The sequence below is a fragment of the Somniosus microcephalus genome, chromosome 17, assembly GCF_052327205.1.
Source record: "Somniosus microcephalus isolate GS21.2 chromosome 17, FLI_Smic_1.0, whole genome shotgun sequence".
Classification (NCBI taxonomy): domain Eukaryota; kingdom Metazoa; phylum Chordata; class Chondrichthyes; order Squaliformes; family Somniosidae; genus Somniosus; species Somniosus microcephalus.
Genome location: NC_141003.1, coordinates 34911101 through 34929022, shown reverse-complemented (window position 1 = coordinate 34929022; position 17922 = coordinate 34911101). Strand labels below are relative to the sequence as shown.

The following is a 17922-nucleotide window of genomic DNA, read 5'->3' as shown; positions in this document are numbered from 1 at the left end:
GTGTTGTCAGGGCTGTGGTACTAGGTGTTGTCTGGACTGTGGTTCTAGGTGTTGTCTGGACTGTGGTTCTAGGTGTTGTCTGGACTGTGGTACTAGGTGTTGTCTGGACTGTGGTACTAGGTGTTGTCTGGACTGTGGTACTAGGTGTTGTCTGGACTGTGGTACTAGGTGTTGTCTGGACTGTGGTACTAGGTGTTGTCTGGACTGTGGTACTAGATGTTGTCTGGACTGTGATACTAGATGTTGTCTGGACTGTGGTACTTGTGGTACTAGGTGTTGTCTGGACTGTGGTAGTAAGTGTTGTCTGGGTTGTGGTACTTTTGCTTGTAGGTGTTGACTGGAGTGTGGTACGTGTTCTGGTATGTATTGTCTGGACTGTGGTACTTGTGTTTGTAGATATTGTCTGGGCTGTGGTACTAGGTATTGTCTGGACTGTGGTACTAGGTGTTGTCTGGACTGTGGTACTTGTGCTTGTAGGTGTTGACTGGAGTGTGGTACGTGTTCTGGTAGGTATTGTCTGGACTGTGGTACTTGTGTTTGTAGATATTGTCTGGGCTGTGGTACTAGGTGTTGTCTGGGCTGTGGTACTAGGTATTGTCTGGACTGTGGTACTAGGTGTTGTCTGGACTGTGGTACTTGTGCTTGTAGGTGTTGACTGGAGTGTGGTACGTGTTCTGGTAGGTATTGTCTGGACTGTGGTACTTGTGTTTGTAGATATTGTCTGGGCTGTGGTACTAGGTGTTGTCTGGACTGTGGTTCTAGGTGTTGTCTGGACTGTGGTACTAGGTGTTGCCTGGACTGTGGTACTAGGTGTTGTCTGGACTGTGGTACTAGGTGTTGTCTGGACTGTGGTTCTAGGTGTTGTCTGGGCTGTGGTACTAGGTGTTGTCTGGACTGTGGTACTAGGTGTTGTCTGGACTGTGGTACTAGATGTTGTCTGGACTGTGGTACTGGGTGTTGTCTGGACTGTGGTACTAGGTGTTGTCTGGACTGTGGTACTAGCTGTTGTCTGGACTGTGGTACTAGGTGTTGTCTGGGCTGTGGTACTAGGTGTTGTCTGGGCTGTGGTACTAGGTGTTGTCTGGACTGTGGTACTAGGTGTTGTCTGGGCTGTGGTACTAGGTGTTGTCTGGGCTGTGGAACTAGGTGTTGTCTGGGCTGTGGTACTAGGTGTTGTCTGGGCTGTGGTACTAGGTGTTGTCTGGGCTGTGGTACTAGGTGTTGTCTGGACTGTGGTACTTGTGGTACTTGGTGTTGTCTGGGCTGTGGTAGTAAATGTTGTCTGGGTTGTGGTACTAGGTGTTGTCTGGACTGTTGTACTTGTGGTACTAGGTGTTGTCTGGGCTGTGGTACTAACTGTTGTCTGGGCTGTGGTACTAGGTGTTGTCTGGACTGTGGTACTTGTGGTACTAGGTGTTGTCTGGACTGTGGTACTTGTGGTACTAGGTGTTGTCTGGGCTGTGGTAGTAAGTGTTGTCTGGGTTGTGGTACTTGTGCTTGTAGGTGTTGACTGGAGTGTGGTACGTGTTCTGGTAGGTATTGTCTGAACTGTGGTACTTGTGCTTGTAGATGTTGTCTGGGCTGTGGTACTAGGTGTTGTCTGGACTGTGGTACTAGCTGTTGTCTGGGCTGTGGTACTAGGTGTTGTCTGGACTGTGGTACTAGGTGTTGCCTGGGCTGTGGTACTAGGTGTTGTCTGGACTGTGGTACTAGGTGTTGTCTGGACTGTGGTACTAGGTGTTGTCTGGACTGTGGTACTAAGTGTTGTCTGGACTGTGGTACTAGGTGTTGTCTGGACTGTGGTACTAGGTGTTGTCTGGACTGTGGTGCTAGGTGTTGTCTGGACTGTGGTACTAGGTGTTGTCTGGACTGTGGAACTAGATGTTGTCTGCACTGTGGTACTTGTGGTCATAGCTGTTGTTTGTGGGGTACGACTTGTGCTTGTTAAGGGTGGCTGACAGCAAACTCTTATCCTGTAGTCCAAACACATTAAACCACCTTCGGAAGTCTGCTGGTTATAAGTACAAACAAGTCCTGTTTCTTGATCACATGTCACATTATCTTTCGTCTCACTTATCGGACGCTGAGGAAATTTGAGAGCTTCACATTGGATAGCACTTATTTGATAAGGAGAGAAAGGACACAGAGGGCTGTGCATTTGGTTCAATAGTTCAGTGTCTGCTCTGTTTTGAAGAGTTGGTGTATTTTCATTAAACCACAGAAACCATTCACTATCGCAACGCCATTCTGTAAGATATGAAAAACAAAGAAAAAAACATGATCAGAAAATAAACAATGATTACAAAATACTTTTCCAGAGTTAACTATGTCAGACAACCCTGCCAATATATTACATATGTGAAATCTATTTCAACAAACAATAGCATGTAACTCTAATTCTGATATTTATAATCAAGAAGAGCTTTGTTTTATGAATGGTTCCATTACTATTTTATAGCCACAATTCTGTGAGGCTACATTCCACTCGGGAGGGGCCTTGCACACAGCCTGCATGCGTTACAAAATTGGGCCCAGGGCACCATGTGTCCGTGTCCTACTACACCCCACCTGGGGGTTGTTGGGGCTCGTGTCACAGACATGTGTCAGCATCCTAATAAAACATCTATTAAGCCTTATGATTTTAGGCACAACTTCACCCACACCCATAAAGAAACGGATATGTAGAAATACATAAAAGTTACAACTCTTGCGCTTCAGCAACAAAGGGATGCCTCCACTGTGAACAATTAGTCCATTTTCCTGCCATCCCATTTCCCCCTCTATTGTGAGTGGCAGCTCATTACGAGCTGCTCATGTGCCACCCAAATGTGCTGGAGACTGTGATATCTTGGGACACAGCCTATATATACACAACAGCACAACATGGCTTCCGGTAAGAACTGTGCTGCGCATGGCTTTATATACATCAGATGTCCACCAGGTGGCTCCATTACACTTCTCCCTCCTTATTGAAGAAGTTAATCATAGCAAATAATCATTGTACATGACTTGCATGTTATACACAACTCTTGGTATATATTTCTCAAATGGAACCCATTTTATATTTCCAATTTCTACTATAGAATTCTGTAACACAAACAAAAGATATGAACTTATTTTCCATATTTACAGATTAAATTTAACTGTTTCAAAGAGGATACCTTCTTTCTTGAACAGAACTTTCAGATATTGTTGTAGGACTTTGACTCATTCTAGGCTGAGCCTGCAGAGAATTTTTTGCCAAGGGCTGACCTTGATCTACATTTGGACTTTCAACACTTTCAGATTCTTTGTCTGCCTGACTTGGGCTCAGACTTAAATTCTGACTTTGTCTTGGACTTGTTTCTGGTATGTCTGATGCAGGATTTGCTACTGGTACTCGTAACAAGACTATCTGACTCATCAGAATAAATTGAATCATCCCAGCTTTCAACTCCTTCCACATCTGTAGGTAAGATATGATCAATGTGAACAAACCTAACCTTTCCATGATAAAACATCTTGACCGAATATGTGCGAGGGCCACATATCTTCACTACTCTTCCTGGTAACCACTTTAAAGGTTTATGGTGATGGTTCTTCACTCTAACCTTCTGGTTCAACTTCACACTTCTCTCTCTGACTCCATCTTTATCATGTCTCTCCTTCTGCCTTGATTGTTTCTCTACTACGGACCGTGCCAAATTTGACTTTAACAACGAGAACCTGGTTTGTGGCTGTCGTTTGAGAAACAACTCTGCTGGTTTTCTACCAGTAATGGTATGAGGAGTATTCTGATAGGTAATCAGAAAATTTGCCAGTTTGTGGTCCAACAACAACTGATGTTTCTTTGGATTTGGATCCAACATTTGCTTGATGAGGGCATGTTTGACAGTTTGTACTGTGCGTTCTGCTGCACAATTTGAAGCAGGGTAGTACAGTGGAACTTTGGTATGTTTCACACCATTTCTGCTCATGAACTGTGTGAACTCTTCTGAACAAAACTGCGGCCCATTATCAAACACAATTTCTTCTGGGAGGCCGTATGAAGAAAACAATCTTTGCAAATTGTCTAGTGATTTTCTTGTTGTTATTATCCACATCGGAAATGCCTCTACCCACTTCGAGTGACTATCTATCACTATGAACAATTGCTGTCTTTCTAGCTCAGCAAAATCTACATGAAACCTTTACCACACCCGGGGAGGCCATTTCCATGGCTGTAATAGTACTGATGGTGGTTTCTTGCTCACCAATTGACATGTTGTACACTGACTGACTATGTACTCTATCTCTTTATCTAAACCTGGCCACCATAAGTAACTGTGTGCAAAGTGATATGCCTATCAATTAGTCCAATAAAAGGCGACGAGTTAAGAACGTAACTGAAGGTTTTTATTGGCTAAATAACAGAGCCCACCCTCGTGGGTGATCCGATCCAACAGGGAGGAATACTAGCCAGTCAGCTACCTTTATACCTGGGCAGGTAATGGGCGGAGTCGGAGGTGGTCAGCCCAGGTATAACAGTGCGACAAGAGGCGACCTCGTGTAGTGATGTGACAGTGAGAACAGTGAGAACAATATACAGTGATAACTATAACAGTGGTTTACCACATTCACCCCTTGTTTAGATTAGAGTCCGGCGGGGTGAAGTGTATTACCAGCTCTGGTATGTCAGTCTGTCCGGAGGCTTCGTTAGCCTCTCCGATCGTCGCAGCGGCGGTGTTACATTATCCGGTGTTAAAGCTGGTGTCTGCGTAGTCGGCAAAGGCTCGTGGGGTTCCGGCATGCCGTCTACCTCGGCTGGACTCGGGGGGTTGGGAGGGGGGGGTGAGGGTGCGAGGTCTCGTAAGGAGACAGTGTCCTCCCGTCCGTCTGGGTAAGCCACATAGGCGTACTGGGGGTTGGCGTGCAGGAGGTTCACCTTCTCGACCAGGGGGTCCGTTTTATGGGCCCTCACGTGCTTTCGCAGCAAGACGGGTCCCGGAGAGGTCAGCCAGGTTGGTAGGGTGGTTCCCGTAGTCGACTTCCTGGGGAAGACAAACATTCGAGCATGGGGGGTGGTGTTAATGGCAGTGCAAAGTAGTGACCGGATGGAGTGCAGCGCAATCGGGAGGACCTCTTGCCAGCGGGAGGTTGGGAGGCCCTTAGACTTTAAGGCTAAGAGGGTGGCCTTCCATACCGTCGCGTTCTCTCTTTCCACCTGGCCGTTCCCTCGGGGGTTGTAGCTGGTGGTCCTGCTTGCTGCAATACCCCTCTCCAATAGGAACTGACGGAGTTCCTCGCTCATGAAGGAGGCGCCCCGGTCACTATGTATATAGTTCGGGAACCCGAACAAGGCGAAGAGTTTGTTCAGGCATTTAATGACCGTGTTACTGGTCATGTCTGGGCAGGGGAAGGCAAAGGGGAAACGGGAGTACTCATCAACGATGTTGAGGAAGTACACATTACGGTCGGATGACGGTAGGGGCCCCTTGAAGTCGATGCTCAGACGCTCGAAGGGGCGGGTGGCCTTGATCAGGCTTGCTCTGTCCGGCTTATAGAAGTGCGGTTTGCACTCAGCACAGATCTGGCAGTTCCTGGTCATGGTCCTGACCTCCTCGATGGAGTATGGCAGGTTGCGGGCCTTAATGAAATGGTAGAGTCTGGTGACTCCGGGGTGGCAGAGGTCATTGTGGAGGGTCTGAAGTCTATCACTTTGCGCGCTGGCGCATGTAATGCGTGAAAGAGCATCAGGGGGGTCGTTCAGTTTACCGGGCCGGTACAAGATCTCATAATCATAGGTGGAAAGCTCGATTCTCCACCTCAAGATTTTGTCGTTCTTGATCTTGCCCCTCAGCTTGTTATTAAACATGAAGGCAACCGAGCGTTGGTCGGTGAGGAGGGTAAATCGTTTGCCTGCCAAGTAGTGCCTCCAGCGCCGTACTGCCTCCACAATTGCCTGGGCTTCCTTCTCGACCGACGAGTGTCGGGTCTCGGGGCCCTGTAGGGTCCTTGAGAAGAAGGCTACCGGCCTACCCTCCTGGTTAAGGGTAGCGGCTAGGGCGAAGTCGGATGCATCGCTCTCCACTTGGAAGGGGATTGACTCATCCACTGCGTGCATTGTGGCCTTGGCTATGTCTCCCTTAATGAGGGAGAAGGCCGCGCACGCCTCTTCCGTGAGGGGGAAGGATGTGGTTTTCAGGAGGGGTCTGGCTTTGTCCGCATAATTGGGTACCCATTGGGCATAGTAGGCGAAAAGCCCCAGGGTTCTCCTAAGTGCTTTTGGACAGTGGGGGAGGGGTAGCTCCATGAGGGGGCGCATTCTTTCGGGGTCGGGGCCGATGACTCCGTTCTCTACTACACAGCCAAGGATGGCAAGGCGCGCTGTGTTAAACACGCATTTCTCCTTATTGTAGGTGAGGTTCAGCCGTTGGGCCGTACGGAGGAATTTCTCCAGATTCACGTCATGGTCCTGCCGGTTGCGGCCGCAGATGGTGACGTTATCGAGATAGGGGAAAGTGGCCTGTAGTCCGTTCTGGTCAACCATCCGGTCCATCTCCCGTTGGAAAACCGAGACCCCGTTGGTGACACCAAAGGGGACCCTAAGGAATTGGTAGAGGCGGCCATTCGCCTCGAAGGCGGTGTACTGGCTGTCCTCCGGGCTGATGGGGAGTTGGTGGTAGGCCGACTTGAGGTCGATGGTCGAGAATACGCGGTATTGTGCAATCTCATTGACCATGTCCAATATGCGGGGGAGGGGGTATGCGTCCAGCTGGGTGTATCTGTTTATGGTCTGGCTGTAGTCGATAACCAGGCGATTTTTGTCGCCGGTCTTGACTACCACCACCTGGGCACGCCAGGGGCTGCTGCTCCCCTCAATAATGCCCTCTTTCAGGAGTCGCTGCACCTCAGAGCTAATGAAGGCTCTGTCCCCAGCGCTGTACCGCCTGCTCTTAGTAGCGACAGGTTTGCAGTCGGGGGTGAGGTTAGCGAACAGGGAAGGTGGCGGTACCTTGAGGGTGGATAGGCTGCAGGTGTTACGCGGTGGGCGGTTTAACTTTCGCTGGTTGTCGACTGTGAGTGGGGGGAGGGGTCCACCGTATGCTAGGGTTACACTTTGGAGGTGGGATTGGAAGTCCAGCCCTAGTATGACGGCAGCGCACAGCTGGGGGAGTACGAGGAGTTTAAAATTTTTATACTCTGTCCCTTTAACCGACAATGTCACGACACAGTAGCCGCTGATGTCTGTGGCGTGCGACCTCGATGCCATCGAGATGCGGCTGCGCGTTGGCAGGACGGGGAGGGAGTAGTGGCTCACCGTGTCTGGGTGGATGAAGCTCTCCGTGCTTCCGCTGTCGAACAGGCAGGTCGTGGCGTGGCCGTTGACTTTGATGTCCATCATTGAGCTGGCCAGGTGGTGCGGGCGGGCTTGATCCAGGGTCACGGAAGCTAGGGTGTAGATGAGCGCGTCGTTGTCATGACAAGATGGCGGCGAAGATGGCGGCCCCCGTAGTTCACATGAGGCTCTGTTTAAATCGTTTGCCCCGCACAAAGATGGCCGCCCCTGCTGTTCCCATGAGGCTCTGCAGGCTTCGGCTGCCCCGCACAAAGATGGCCGCCCCTGGTTTTCCCATGAGGCTCTGCAGGCTTCGGCTGCCCCGCACAAAGATGGCCGCCCCTGGTTTTCCCATGAGGCTCTGCAGGCTTCGGCTGCCCCGCACAAAGATGGCCGCCCCCAGGGTTCGCATGAGGCACTGCTGGCTTCTGAGGATTTGCTTCTGCAGGCCTTGGAGAAGTGGCCTTTCTTGAGGCAGGTTTTGCAGGTCGAGTTTTTGGCTGGGCAGCGCGACCTCGGATGCTTCTCCTGGCCGCAAAAGAAGCAGCCAGCGGCCCGATCGGAGTTGCCTGATGTCGGGGCCGGTACCGGGGCTAGCGGGCCCGGTCGGATCCGTGATGCAGACGCTGAGGTAGGTCCCGGGGGCAGCGCTGTGAAGGGTGGTGGGGTGGGGGTCGGGCCCGAGTCCCAGGGTCGCGAATAGTACCTGGCAAACGCTTCCTGGTCTTGCTGGGTGGCCTCTAGGGTGAGGGCGAGGGCTTTGGCCTTGTCCAGGTCTATGTCCTTAGCTTCAAGCAGTCTTTGCCGTGTGTAGTCGGAACGTAGGCCTCTCACCAAGGCGTCGCGGACATTGTCTTCCATGTTCGCAGTAGCCGTCACCGCTTTAAAGTCACAGTTCCTGCCGAGTTGTCTCAGCGCTCGTGAAAATTCAGCTATCGATTCTCCTGGCTGTTGCTGGCGAGATCTTAAGAGATGCCTAGTGTACATGTAGTTTACCGGGCTCCGGTACTGCTGTTTCAGTAGGTTGATGGCGTCGTCGTACGTAGTCATGTCCTGGATGAGTGTATATACTCTCGGGCTCGCTTGGGCTTTCAGGACTCTTAGTTTGGATCTCTGAGGGACGACGGCTTCCTCCAGGTACGATTCAAAGCAGTCCAGCCAGTGTTTGAAGTCGTTGGCTGAGTTTGGTGCCTGTGGGTTTAGATCCAGGTATGGTGGTTTCAAGGCTTGCAGCCAAGCCGGCTGGTGTGGCCCGTTGTCTGGAGGCTGCTGTTGCTGTGCTGCTGGGTGAGCTCCTTGCTGTTGCTGTTCATTATCAGACATCTTTAAAATTTAGCCAATAAAATTGATATGCCTATCAATTAGTCCAATAAAAGGCGACGAGTTAAGAACGTAACTGAAGGTTTTTATTGGCTAAATAACAGAGCCCACCCTCGTGGGTGATCCGATCCAACAGGGAGGAATACTAGCCAGTCAGCTACCTTTATACCTGGGCAGGTAATGGGCGGAGTCGGAGGTGGTCAGCCCAGGTATAACAGTGCGACAAGAGGCGACCTCGTGTAGTGATGTGACAGTGAGAACAGTGAGAACAATATACAGTGATAACTATAACAGTGGTTTACCACACAAAGCTCTTGGTCAAGCACATTCCCAGGTGCTGGTCATGAAGATCTCCTAACAATTTAGACCTGAACCTATTTGGGATAACCACTCTTGCTCCCCACATGATACAACTTTATCAATGGACAATTCATTCCTATGAATGAAGTATGGATGGATGTCTTTCTCTGATACCTGGTATGGCCATCCATTTGTTATGTAATCATACACCTTTGACATAATTGGGTCACATTTGGTTGCCCTACCAATCTCTTCAGCTGTGACTGGCAGCTCATCAGTGTATGAGAAATAGAACACTTCTTCCTTATTGGGTGTAACTTGTGATGGGGATGGCAACCTGGACATAGCATCAGCATTACTGTGATCAGCTGATCGTCTGTACTCAATGTCATATGTATACGCTGACAAAATCGAAGCCCTTCTCTGCATTCGGGCTGCAGCTAAGGTTGGAACAGAGGACTTTGGATGGAGGATTGCTGTCAGGGGCTTATGGTCAGTAACTATGGTAAACTTATGACGAAACAAGTATCTGTGAAACTTCTTGACCCCAAGAATCAATGACAAAGCTCCTCTTTCGATCTGTGCATAATTCCGTTCACTGGCACTGAGAGTGCGTGAAGCAAAAGCAATTGGTCTCTCCTCCCCACTATCTAGTACATGAGAGACCACTGCCCTAAATCCGTACGGAGAAGCGTCACACGCTAGCTTGATCGCCTTAGATCATCATAGTGAACGAACATGGTACTCTCTACTAACTAACTTTTACACTCTTTGAATGCTGTGTCGCATTATTTTGACCACTTCCAAGGGACCTGTTTTCTCAACAGCTCATTCAGTGGATGTAACAATATAGCCAAGTTTGGGAGGAACTTTCCGTAATAATTCAAAAGACCCAAAAATAATCGAAGTTCAGAGACATTCTTGGGAGTGGGTGCATTTCTGATTGCATCCAACTTTCCCTTTCCATCTTTGTCTATTCTGTGCCCTAAATACTCCACTGAGTTTTGAAACAACTCACACTTGTGAGCTGTCACTCGTACTCCGTGCTTCTCTAGCCATTTGAGCACTTCATTCAACACCTCATCATGGATTTGCCTGTTTGGTGCTGAAATGAGTATGTCATGTTAGAAACTAGGGGTGCCTAAAAATGTATATGGCTACATGAATAATACTGTGTGTAAATGATAAGTTTTGTTTTCCTGGAAAGCTTGCATTAGAATTTGAGACAGTCTTTTTAATCAGTTAGATTAGGTGAAACATAAACATTCCACACAGGGGCCCATAGGATGGTACTGCCAGGCTAGTTATCTGTTGTTTGTAAGTTAGGGTTTTGACTTTGTTAATGTATCTTTAATTTGGCCAGTGAAGGCCCAACCTATGTTTCTTCCATTATTACTAATAACCATATTATAATCTCTACAGATAGAATTTGGAGTTTGTTTAGCAGAACTGCTTGCTAAGATAATTAAAAGTTAATTAGGAAAAGACATAGAATGAAAGGAATTTGAGGAGGCTAAGGTATCCATCTTAGAATGGGCCATTTGCTAGATGAAGGTGAGATAGTGACTGGCTAACGTGCGACAGCTCTGGCTGGGGCCATGATTAAGAGGGACAAGGTCGGGCCTTGTACTTGCTGGGTCAAGGAGGATAGAGTCAAGAGAGATAAGCTGAATTCCAATGGAGGAACCTTCAAAATGTAAAAACAAGAAAGATAAATTGGATGAGATAATGAGACCCCCTTTTGGGGAGGGCTTGCATCCAAGAATTGAGACAAGGAACTCGACGCTCCATTGGTTGATGAGGTTTTAGAGGAACCTCTATAGGTTAAATGGTCTTGTCAATAACTTGGCCTCAGGCCCACCCCTAAAATGAGAATAAAAGTGACACCCCAAGGGCTTGCACACACAGACGGTGGAGGGGAGAGCCGAACAGAAATTGCAAAGAGAAGTTGGGCTGGTCAAACGCTCTTTTGAGAGTGATCCCACGCTCACCATCTGAGGTTCTAGAGAGAGAGAGAGAGAGAGGCCGGAAGCCAGCCGCCTGTCTGATTGGGTCCGGTACCAGCTGCTTGTCACGGTCGTATGTTTTTGCTGTATTACTAGTGTGTTATATTCCATCCTAAACTCCAATTAAACACAATATACCCACCATATTGGTTTGAACTCGATCCTGTTTACTAGAGAGAGGTGAATCTCTACAGTCATCCAATTAACACACAACCCCTTCAATCCCTTGCAAAATTTGGTTCCTCACCCCCTGGAATATGTCGGGGGCAGAAGACACTCCAAATGGTAGCCTATTGAACTGATATAGGCCTCGATGTGTATTTATAGTCAAGCATGACTTGAACTCTTCATCTAACTCAAGTTGTAGGTAGGCATTTGTTAGGTCTAACTACGAAAAGATCTGGCCACTTGTCAGCGTTGTGAACAAATCCTCCACATTTGGCAACGTATTGGGTAGATTACACTCTAGAGCCTGGTTTACAGTTACCTTATAATCACCACACAACCTGACCTTACCATCTGACTTAGGTACAACAACAATGGGTGTAGCCCAATTACTCAGATCTACCTTCAAGATAATGTTCTCAGTTTCTAGTCTTTTGAGTTTTTGCTCAACTTTCTCCTTGAGTGCGTATGGTACGGGACGTGGCTTGCAGTAAACTGGTCTTGCATCCTTCTGCACTCTGACACTCGCCTTAAAATCTTGGATCGGTCTGCCCGTTTCGCTGAAAACCTTTGAATACTGCTTGATAACATCATCTTTCGATGCAAATTTTGCTTCTACGCGAAAAATCTACTTTCAATCCAGCGGCAGTGATCCCAACCAATTTCTACCTATCACGGCAGGCTTGTCTCCTGCCACTACTATGAGAGGCAAGCTCCGACGCTGATCCTTGTATTTCACTGGTATGATGACACTTCCTACTACAGGGATTTGCTCTCCTGAGTAGCCTCGCAGCTCTACCTTCGATTTTGCTAGTCGATAGTCACGCAACTTGTCGCGATATAGTGATTCCGGTACTATGCTCACGGACGCACCAGTGTCGATTTCCATGGGTATCCTGGTTTCTGCGACATCTACTTGGATGACGATACCTTGCGAATCGCTGTTAAATACCTTCATGCTCCTGAGGATGTGAATCTCCAGAAACTCTTCGCCTGCTGCTTCTCTTCAACGGTATGTAGTGTCTGCTGATTTCTCCTTCTAGCATTGCCAGTCAGTTTACTCTTCTGTCGGCACGCCTTCGCAAGATGCCCAGTTTTCTTGCCGTAGAAACACTCTGCCTTCACATATGGACAGCTTTGAGCGATGTGTTGTCCCAGGCACTGATAGCACGACTTCAATGCACTGTTACCTTGGCCAGTTGCTGAGACCTTGGGGCCCAACTGTCTTTTGCTTTTAGCCTGCAGCTGATTCACCTCGGTTGTCTGATGACTGGAAATGGCGCGGAACTCTCGGGAGTATCGGTCGGCCATATCCATCGACATCGGTGTCTGACAAGCTAAGTCAAAAGTCAAGTTGGGATTGTCAACAATTTACTTCTGATACGTTCATTTTTCAACCCACAAACAAAGCGGTCACGCAAAGCTCGGTCCTAAAAGTTTCCAAAATGACAATGAAAGGATAGCTTTTTTAAAGCTACAATGTACCCACTGATACCCTTGTCATTTAATTGATCATGTGTTCCAAAATGATAACTTTCAGCAATTTCCAGGGGCTCAGGACTGTAGTGCTGTTCTAACTTGGTTAGGATCTACTTCAGTGGTGTGTCCTTCGGCTTGGTGGGAACACGCAAATTTTTCAGGGTTTCATACACCTCGGGGCTTGCTTCAGTCAAAAAAAAAGCCCGTTTCATTACTAAAACCACCCAGTTATAGTTTGCATCATCGGGGATTTCGACGATACTATTCACGGTGAAAAACATTTCTAGCCACTTGACATACGCTCCAAAAGTCTCTCGATCGCAATGGAACTCACCCAAGCGCCCTGTTATTCCCATAGGCACAGCCATCTGGACTCTGGCAAGGTCGACAGTTCAGCTACGTGTGCTTGAAATTTACCTCGGATTTTTAAGTTTTTCTGCAAAACAAAGAACCTCTAACAGTCCCGCCGTTGGTTGGCAGGATTATCCTCCAACAAAAATTTCAGCTAGGGAATCCGCAATCACATCCTCATTGCCAATTCTGTGATATCTTGGGACACAGCATATATATAAAACAGCACAACATGGCTTCCAGTAAGAACTGTGCTGCATGTGTCTTTATTATTATATACATTAGTAGTCCACCAGGTGGCTCTATTACAGAGACCATACTCTCTGGGCAAGCTTTTTCTTTGCATTTGGCTGAATCAAAGTAAGGTTTATTACCTTAAGTGAAGTTTATAACCCGAGATGCAGTGTGTCCCACCCTCTGCTATCTGCACACGTGCGTCCGTGAGCTGGGCCAGGACAATCCTAATTTTGCCCCAAAATTGAGGTTCTACCTCAATAGTTGGTAGTGGACACAACCCTTATCTTCACTCATAAGAAAGCTTTTCCCTAAAGACCAGAAACATTCTTCCAGGGTTAGAAAAGTTACACCAGTATTTTTTTCTTTTGAAACTGCAGGATAGCAGTTCTTTGATGTTCTGGGCTCGATAATTCCACTCCCCACTGAGGTGACCTTGCCCAATAATGTGAGATCAGTTTATTATATTTAGAGGACATGTTGAGGAGGAAATATTTTGGGCTGTGCAAGGTTACCAAGGTAAGTGTGCAAACATACTACAATATTACAAAGCACCTTTATTGATCTTCACTATAACCTTGGTACACCGTCACAGAGAATGTGTGAACTTTCTAAATGAACTGGCCTGCTCATTCACCTTCTCTCACAATCCTCTTTCCAGCATGTGTTCTTTTACATCTGCTCCCAGGGGAAAGCTGCACAATAGCAGGAGGCAGCACATGCGGACAGGAGGGTGGTTGCCAAAGCAGCACTGAATGACTTCTTATGAAGGGAGGTGATTGAGATCATCGGCAAAGCGGCAACAGAGCGACTGGGGGCAAGTGAAGTCTGAGGCTTTTCCCAAGCTTGTGGCTGGTATTCTCTGCTTTTTATTCCTTATCTTCCGATTCAGTCACTCATCCACTCTCTCACACACCAGCAAACATTATTCAGGCTCAACTATGCAAATTTGATATCTTTTTTGACCCAGAACTGAGCACAAACCCCAGATTTTGCAGATTTGTTGAGTTCAGTTTTTCAAGCTGCTGGAATTGGAACTCTCAAACCTCTGGGTTGCCAGTCCAGTACCATAACTACTAGGCCATCATACCCTCTGCTCATTTCTAGGAACACTGTCATATAAAATATGAATTGGGTACATAGAGTTTGTAGATAAACAGAAAAACTGTCTTCTGCAGAAAATATGAAATAACAACAAAAATAAAAAGGTGTCTGTCAGCATCTGAAAAGAGTAAATCCAATGACTCTACAGTATTATTATTAACTCTTGTATTTTTCCTTTTAAATGTTGAAGAACCTGGTTTGTAACTCCAACATGTTCTGTTGTTATTGGATGGACGTAGACTATGGGAATGATTTTATATATTGGGGTTCTGATGGAGGAGCACATATTGGGAATTCAGGCATTGGAGTCAGTACATCCTGCAGGGTTTTCCACCCGTGAAAGTTAATTGTGAGCGGTGCACTGATCGCCGTGCCTAAGTTTCAGGCATGCATGCCTGTCGCGCGAAGCTTGGTATCGGAAACTTCAATCCCTAAAACCTACTCCTTCCTTTCCTTTAGTCTAAATCAGTTACTAACCTGTAGTGCTGCTGGTGGGCATACTTGTAGTTGTTGTTCCGTTTGGTGTACCTTAAATAAAATTTTAAAAAGCATTAACTTTCTATAATCAGGTCTGCTGTTTTATCTTGAAGAGAAAGGAGATTAACTTTAATGTACCAACACTGGTGCTGGGATAAGTTGTAGTTTCTGTCTCTACTGCAGTTTGATTCTACAGATAAAGAAAATTAAAATATGAATCCGCCTTTTCAATTTAAAAAAATGAAGCAGCAAAGAGGATAAATAAAAATTATTTCTGCACTCGCCAGCCTGCGATTGTCCACCCATGAGCGTGAATGTCGGGGACGGAGCGTAGAAGTGGAAATTTTACCCCACTGTTTATTTTAGGAGCCACAAGACTGGTTTGGATGAAACAGGTCCTACAGCCCACTTCATCTCAACCTTCCACAATAACAACCCTATCATCTTCTCATTTGCAGCTGCAACACGCAGGCAAGACTTCAATTAAACATCTAAACTGAAGGACAGTACTTCCAACGATGCAGCACTCTCTCAGAACCGCACTTCAGCCTCAGCCCAGATTATGCACTTAAATCCTGATATGTGGCTTAAATCCACAACTGTCACCCCCTAGGAGTGAGCATAATTGTCTAGTCCCAGGGGTGAGCGCAATTGTCTAGTCCCAGGGGTGAGCGCAGTTGTCTAGTCCCAGGAGTGAGCGGAATTGTCTAGTCCCAGGGGTGAGCGCAGTTGTCTAGTCCCAGGGGTGAGTACAATTGTCTAGTCCCAGGGGTGAGCGGAATTGTCTAGTCCCAGGGGTGAGCGGAATTGTCTAGTCCCAGGGGTGAGCGCAGTTGTCTAGTCCCAGGGGTGAGTACAATTGTCTAGTCCCAGGGGTGAGCGGAATTGTCTAGTCCCAGGAATGAGCGGAATTGTCTAGTCCCAGGAGTGAGCACAATTGTCTAGTCCCTGGGGTAAGTATGCTACTACCTAGCCAACCTGACATTTATTTAGAAGTTCAAAAAGGGAGAAATGGAATATAGCCGTGTACGGAGCAAGCAGTCAGTTAACAATTACGGCACTCGTTGCCTTTATAATTTTACCATTGTCCTTAACTGAAGGAAATAGGATTCTCCTGGAAATTCTATCTCTGCTTTCTATCTGGTTCATTTTAGATTAAAGGCCTGTCAGCACATGGATGGCCCTTTCAAACTTGGCCACCGGCACCATGTCCTCCTCTCTAGGTCAGGTGTTATGGGTCTTGAACTTTCCATGTACAGTATAAGTATTCAGAGGTGACCAAAGCAATAGCAGCCAAGACACAATCCTTCCTTCCAGGTACTTTGTTTCTCTAACACTAAATAAAACTAGTGATGGACGGAAATAAAATGATCATTTTTCATCAGTTGCTGGTGAGTAGCTGACCCTTTTTCACAGGTACACACACAATATCTAGAAGCCAGTGTCAAGGGCTTCAGAATGCCCCATCATTGTACACCTTTCTTGATGTATTAGTACTAAAATCTAGTCAAAGACATTACCATTCTTTTTATGGATTTTTATTTTCCTAGCTTTTGAATGAAGAAATGTTGGAAGATTAATTAATGAGAGAAAGATTGTGGCTGAAGGATTAAATTGATTACCACAATTCCATTCCTTGAGGTGGGGATTAAAACTTTAAAAGCCCTCTACTGGTCCTTAGCAACTTTGGAAGCCAATGACATGCTGGTGTTACTAGTGTCCACTGTTGCTAAGGTAGTAACAACATAAAATGTGATGGTTGATGTTACTTCATCACTACCACCTACTCAGAAGTGATGTGGAGCTGGTCTAATGGCTTTCTGGGCAATTTTATACTCCAGACTTCCCTATCATTGCCACCTAAGTGCTATAATTAAAGTAAAAAATCCTGTCCAATGTGTTGGGCTTTCAATAATTGCAAGAGTTGGGTTCATTGCCTAAGCATATGTTTTAAACTTGGGGTGTTACCTTGAGGAAGAGCACTTATGAAAGGCCTTGTGATGCTTTACGTACCAATGCCAGAAATTAATATGCAGTATAAAAGATAATTCTGCCATTTGTTAAGACTCCTGACATCAGTTAAAGCTCAAGTTTGTAGATTGCCTACTCCCAGCCTTCCTCACTGCACATGGTTCAGTTGAGGGGCTTGCATACTGAAACTCTTGCCACATCTAATACATCTAATTCCAGCATCCATTGATCTATAATGTTACATTTATACAATGAAAATTAATTACTTACCTTTCCTACTTTTTGATGCCAAGACAATACTCCCCTAATTCTCTGTAATTGATTAATGACATACTGAAATTGTCTTACTTGCTTTTACCAATAGGCCCAGTCAAGATGGCCACTATTTGAACATTTATCCACAACTGAAAGGTTAACTCAAATACGTTGTACATTAATATACTGTACTGAAAGCTAGGACTAGTGTAACTTCCCTTTGATTTAATTTTGCTTTGAAGGTACAACATAATAACATCATCACTGTAGACCTTATGAATCAGATTAAGCTACATGCCAACTTTTCCCCAAAGAATTATATTAAAATGAATTTCTATTACAAGGATTGTAATAGCTGCCTCAAAGGTTGCTTGTTGAATGGAAACAGTTCAACAGTAAAAATGCAACTCTTTAATTAAGGACATTAACCTAATGTTTATTTGCTGATCCTGAAGATTATTTTAACAGTATTTAAGCGCTTGTTGCTTGTGCTTTCGGTAATAGTTTGTAGTCTATTCTTTGGACAGACACAATGTAAATTTTGTGGGCAACAGTAAGTTCAATAGTTCAACAAATATTAACTCCTAATGTTTTTGCAGTGCCTCCAAGTGTAAATAGAGTAAAGTAAACACAAAGTCAATTTTATTGAATAGAGTTTGAAGGTAAAAGAATGTCAAGTTCGAATTATTGCAATGTTATATTTGTGATTAAGAATTAAACTTTAAGTTGAAACTTGATAATCCATGGTTTTAGACAGTGACTGTAGATTTTAGTAAGGAGTCCCTTAGACTCTGCAGAAGGCTCAATGTGTCGTGGCACCAGTTGGCACGGCCCAGAGCAATACAGACCAGAAATGCCAAGAGCTCAGTCTCCAGCTGGGCACAATGATTGGACTCGGTGCCCCTGAGAGAGGGGAGAGGAGAAATCGACCACTTACAGGAGAAAATTGTCTGTCCTTTGTCA

At 46.2% G+C, this 17922-nt stretch overlaps 1 protein-coding gene across 1 annotated transcript in view; it reads right to left on the bottom strand.

Annotated features, from left to right (window-relative positions):
• The window catches only part of LOC147105632 (uncharacterized), an 89334-nt gene that overhangs the window by 8959 nt on the left and 62453 nt on the right, over positions 1–17922 (bottom strand). The window contains exons 16-17 of the mRNA XM_086010931.1: positions 14734–14784; positions 22–2247 (exon numbers count right to left, since the gene is read on the bottom strand). Of these exons, the coding sequence (XP_085867057.1) occupies positions 22–2247; positions 14734–14784 (2277 nt within the window). The remainder of the gene's footprint in view (positions 1–21; positions 2248–14733; positions 14785–17922) is intronic.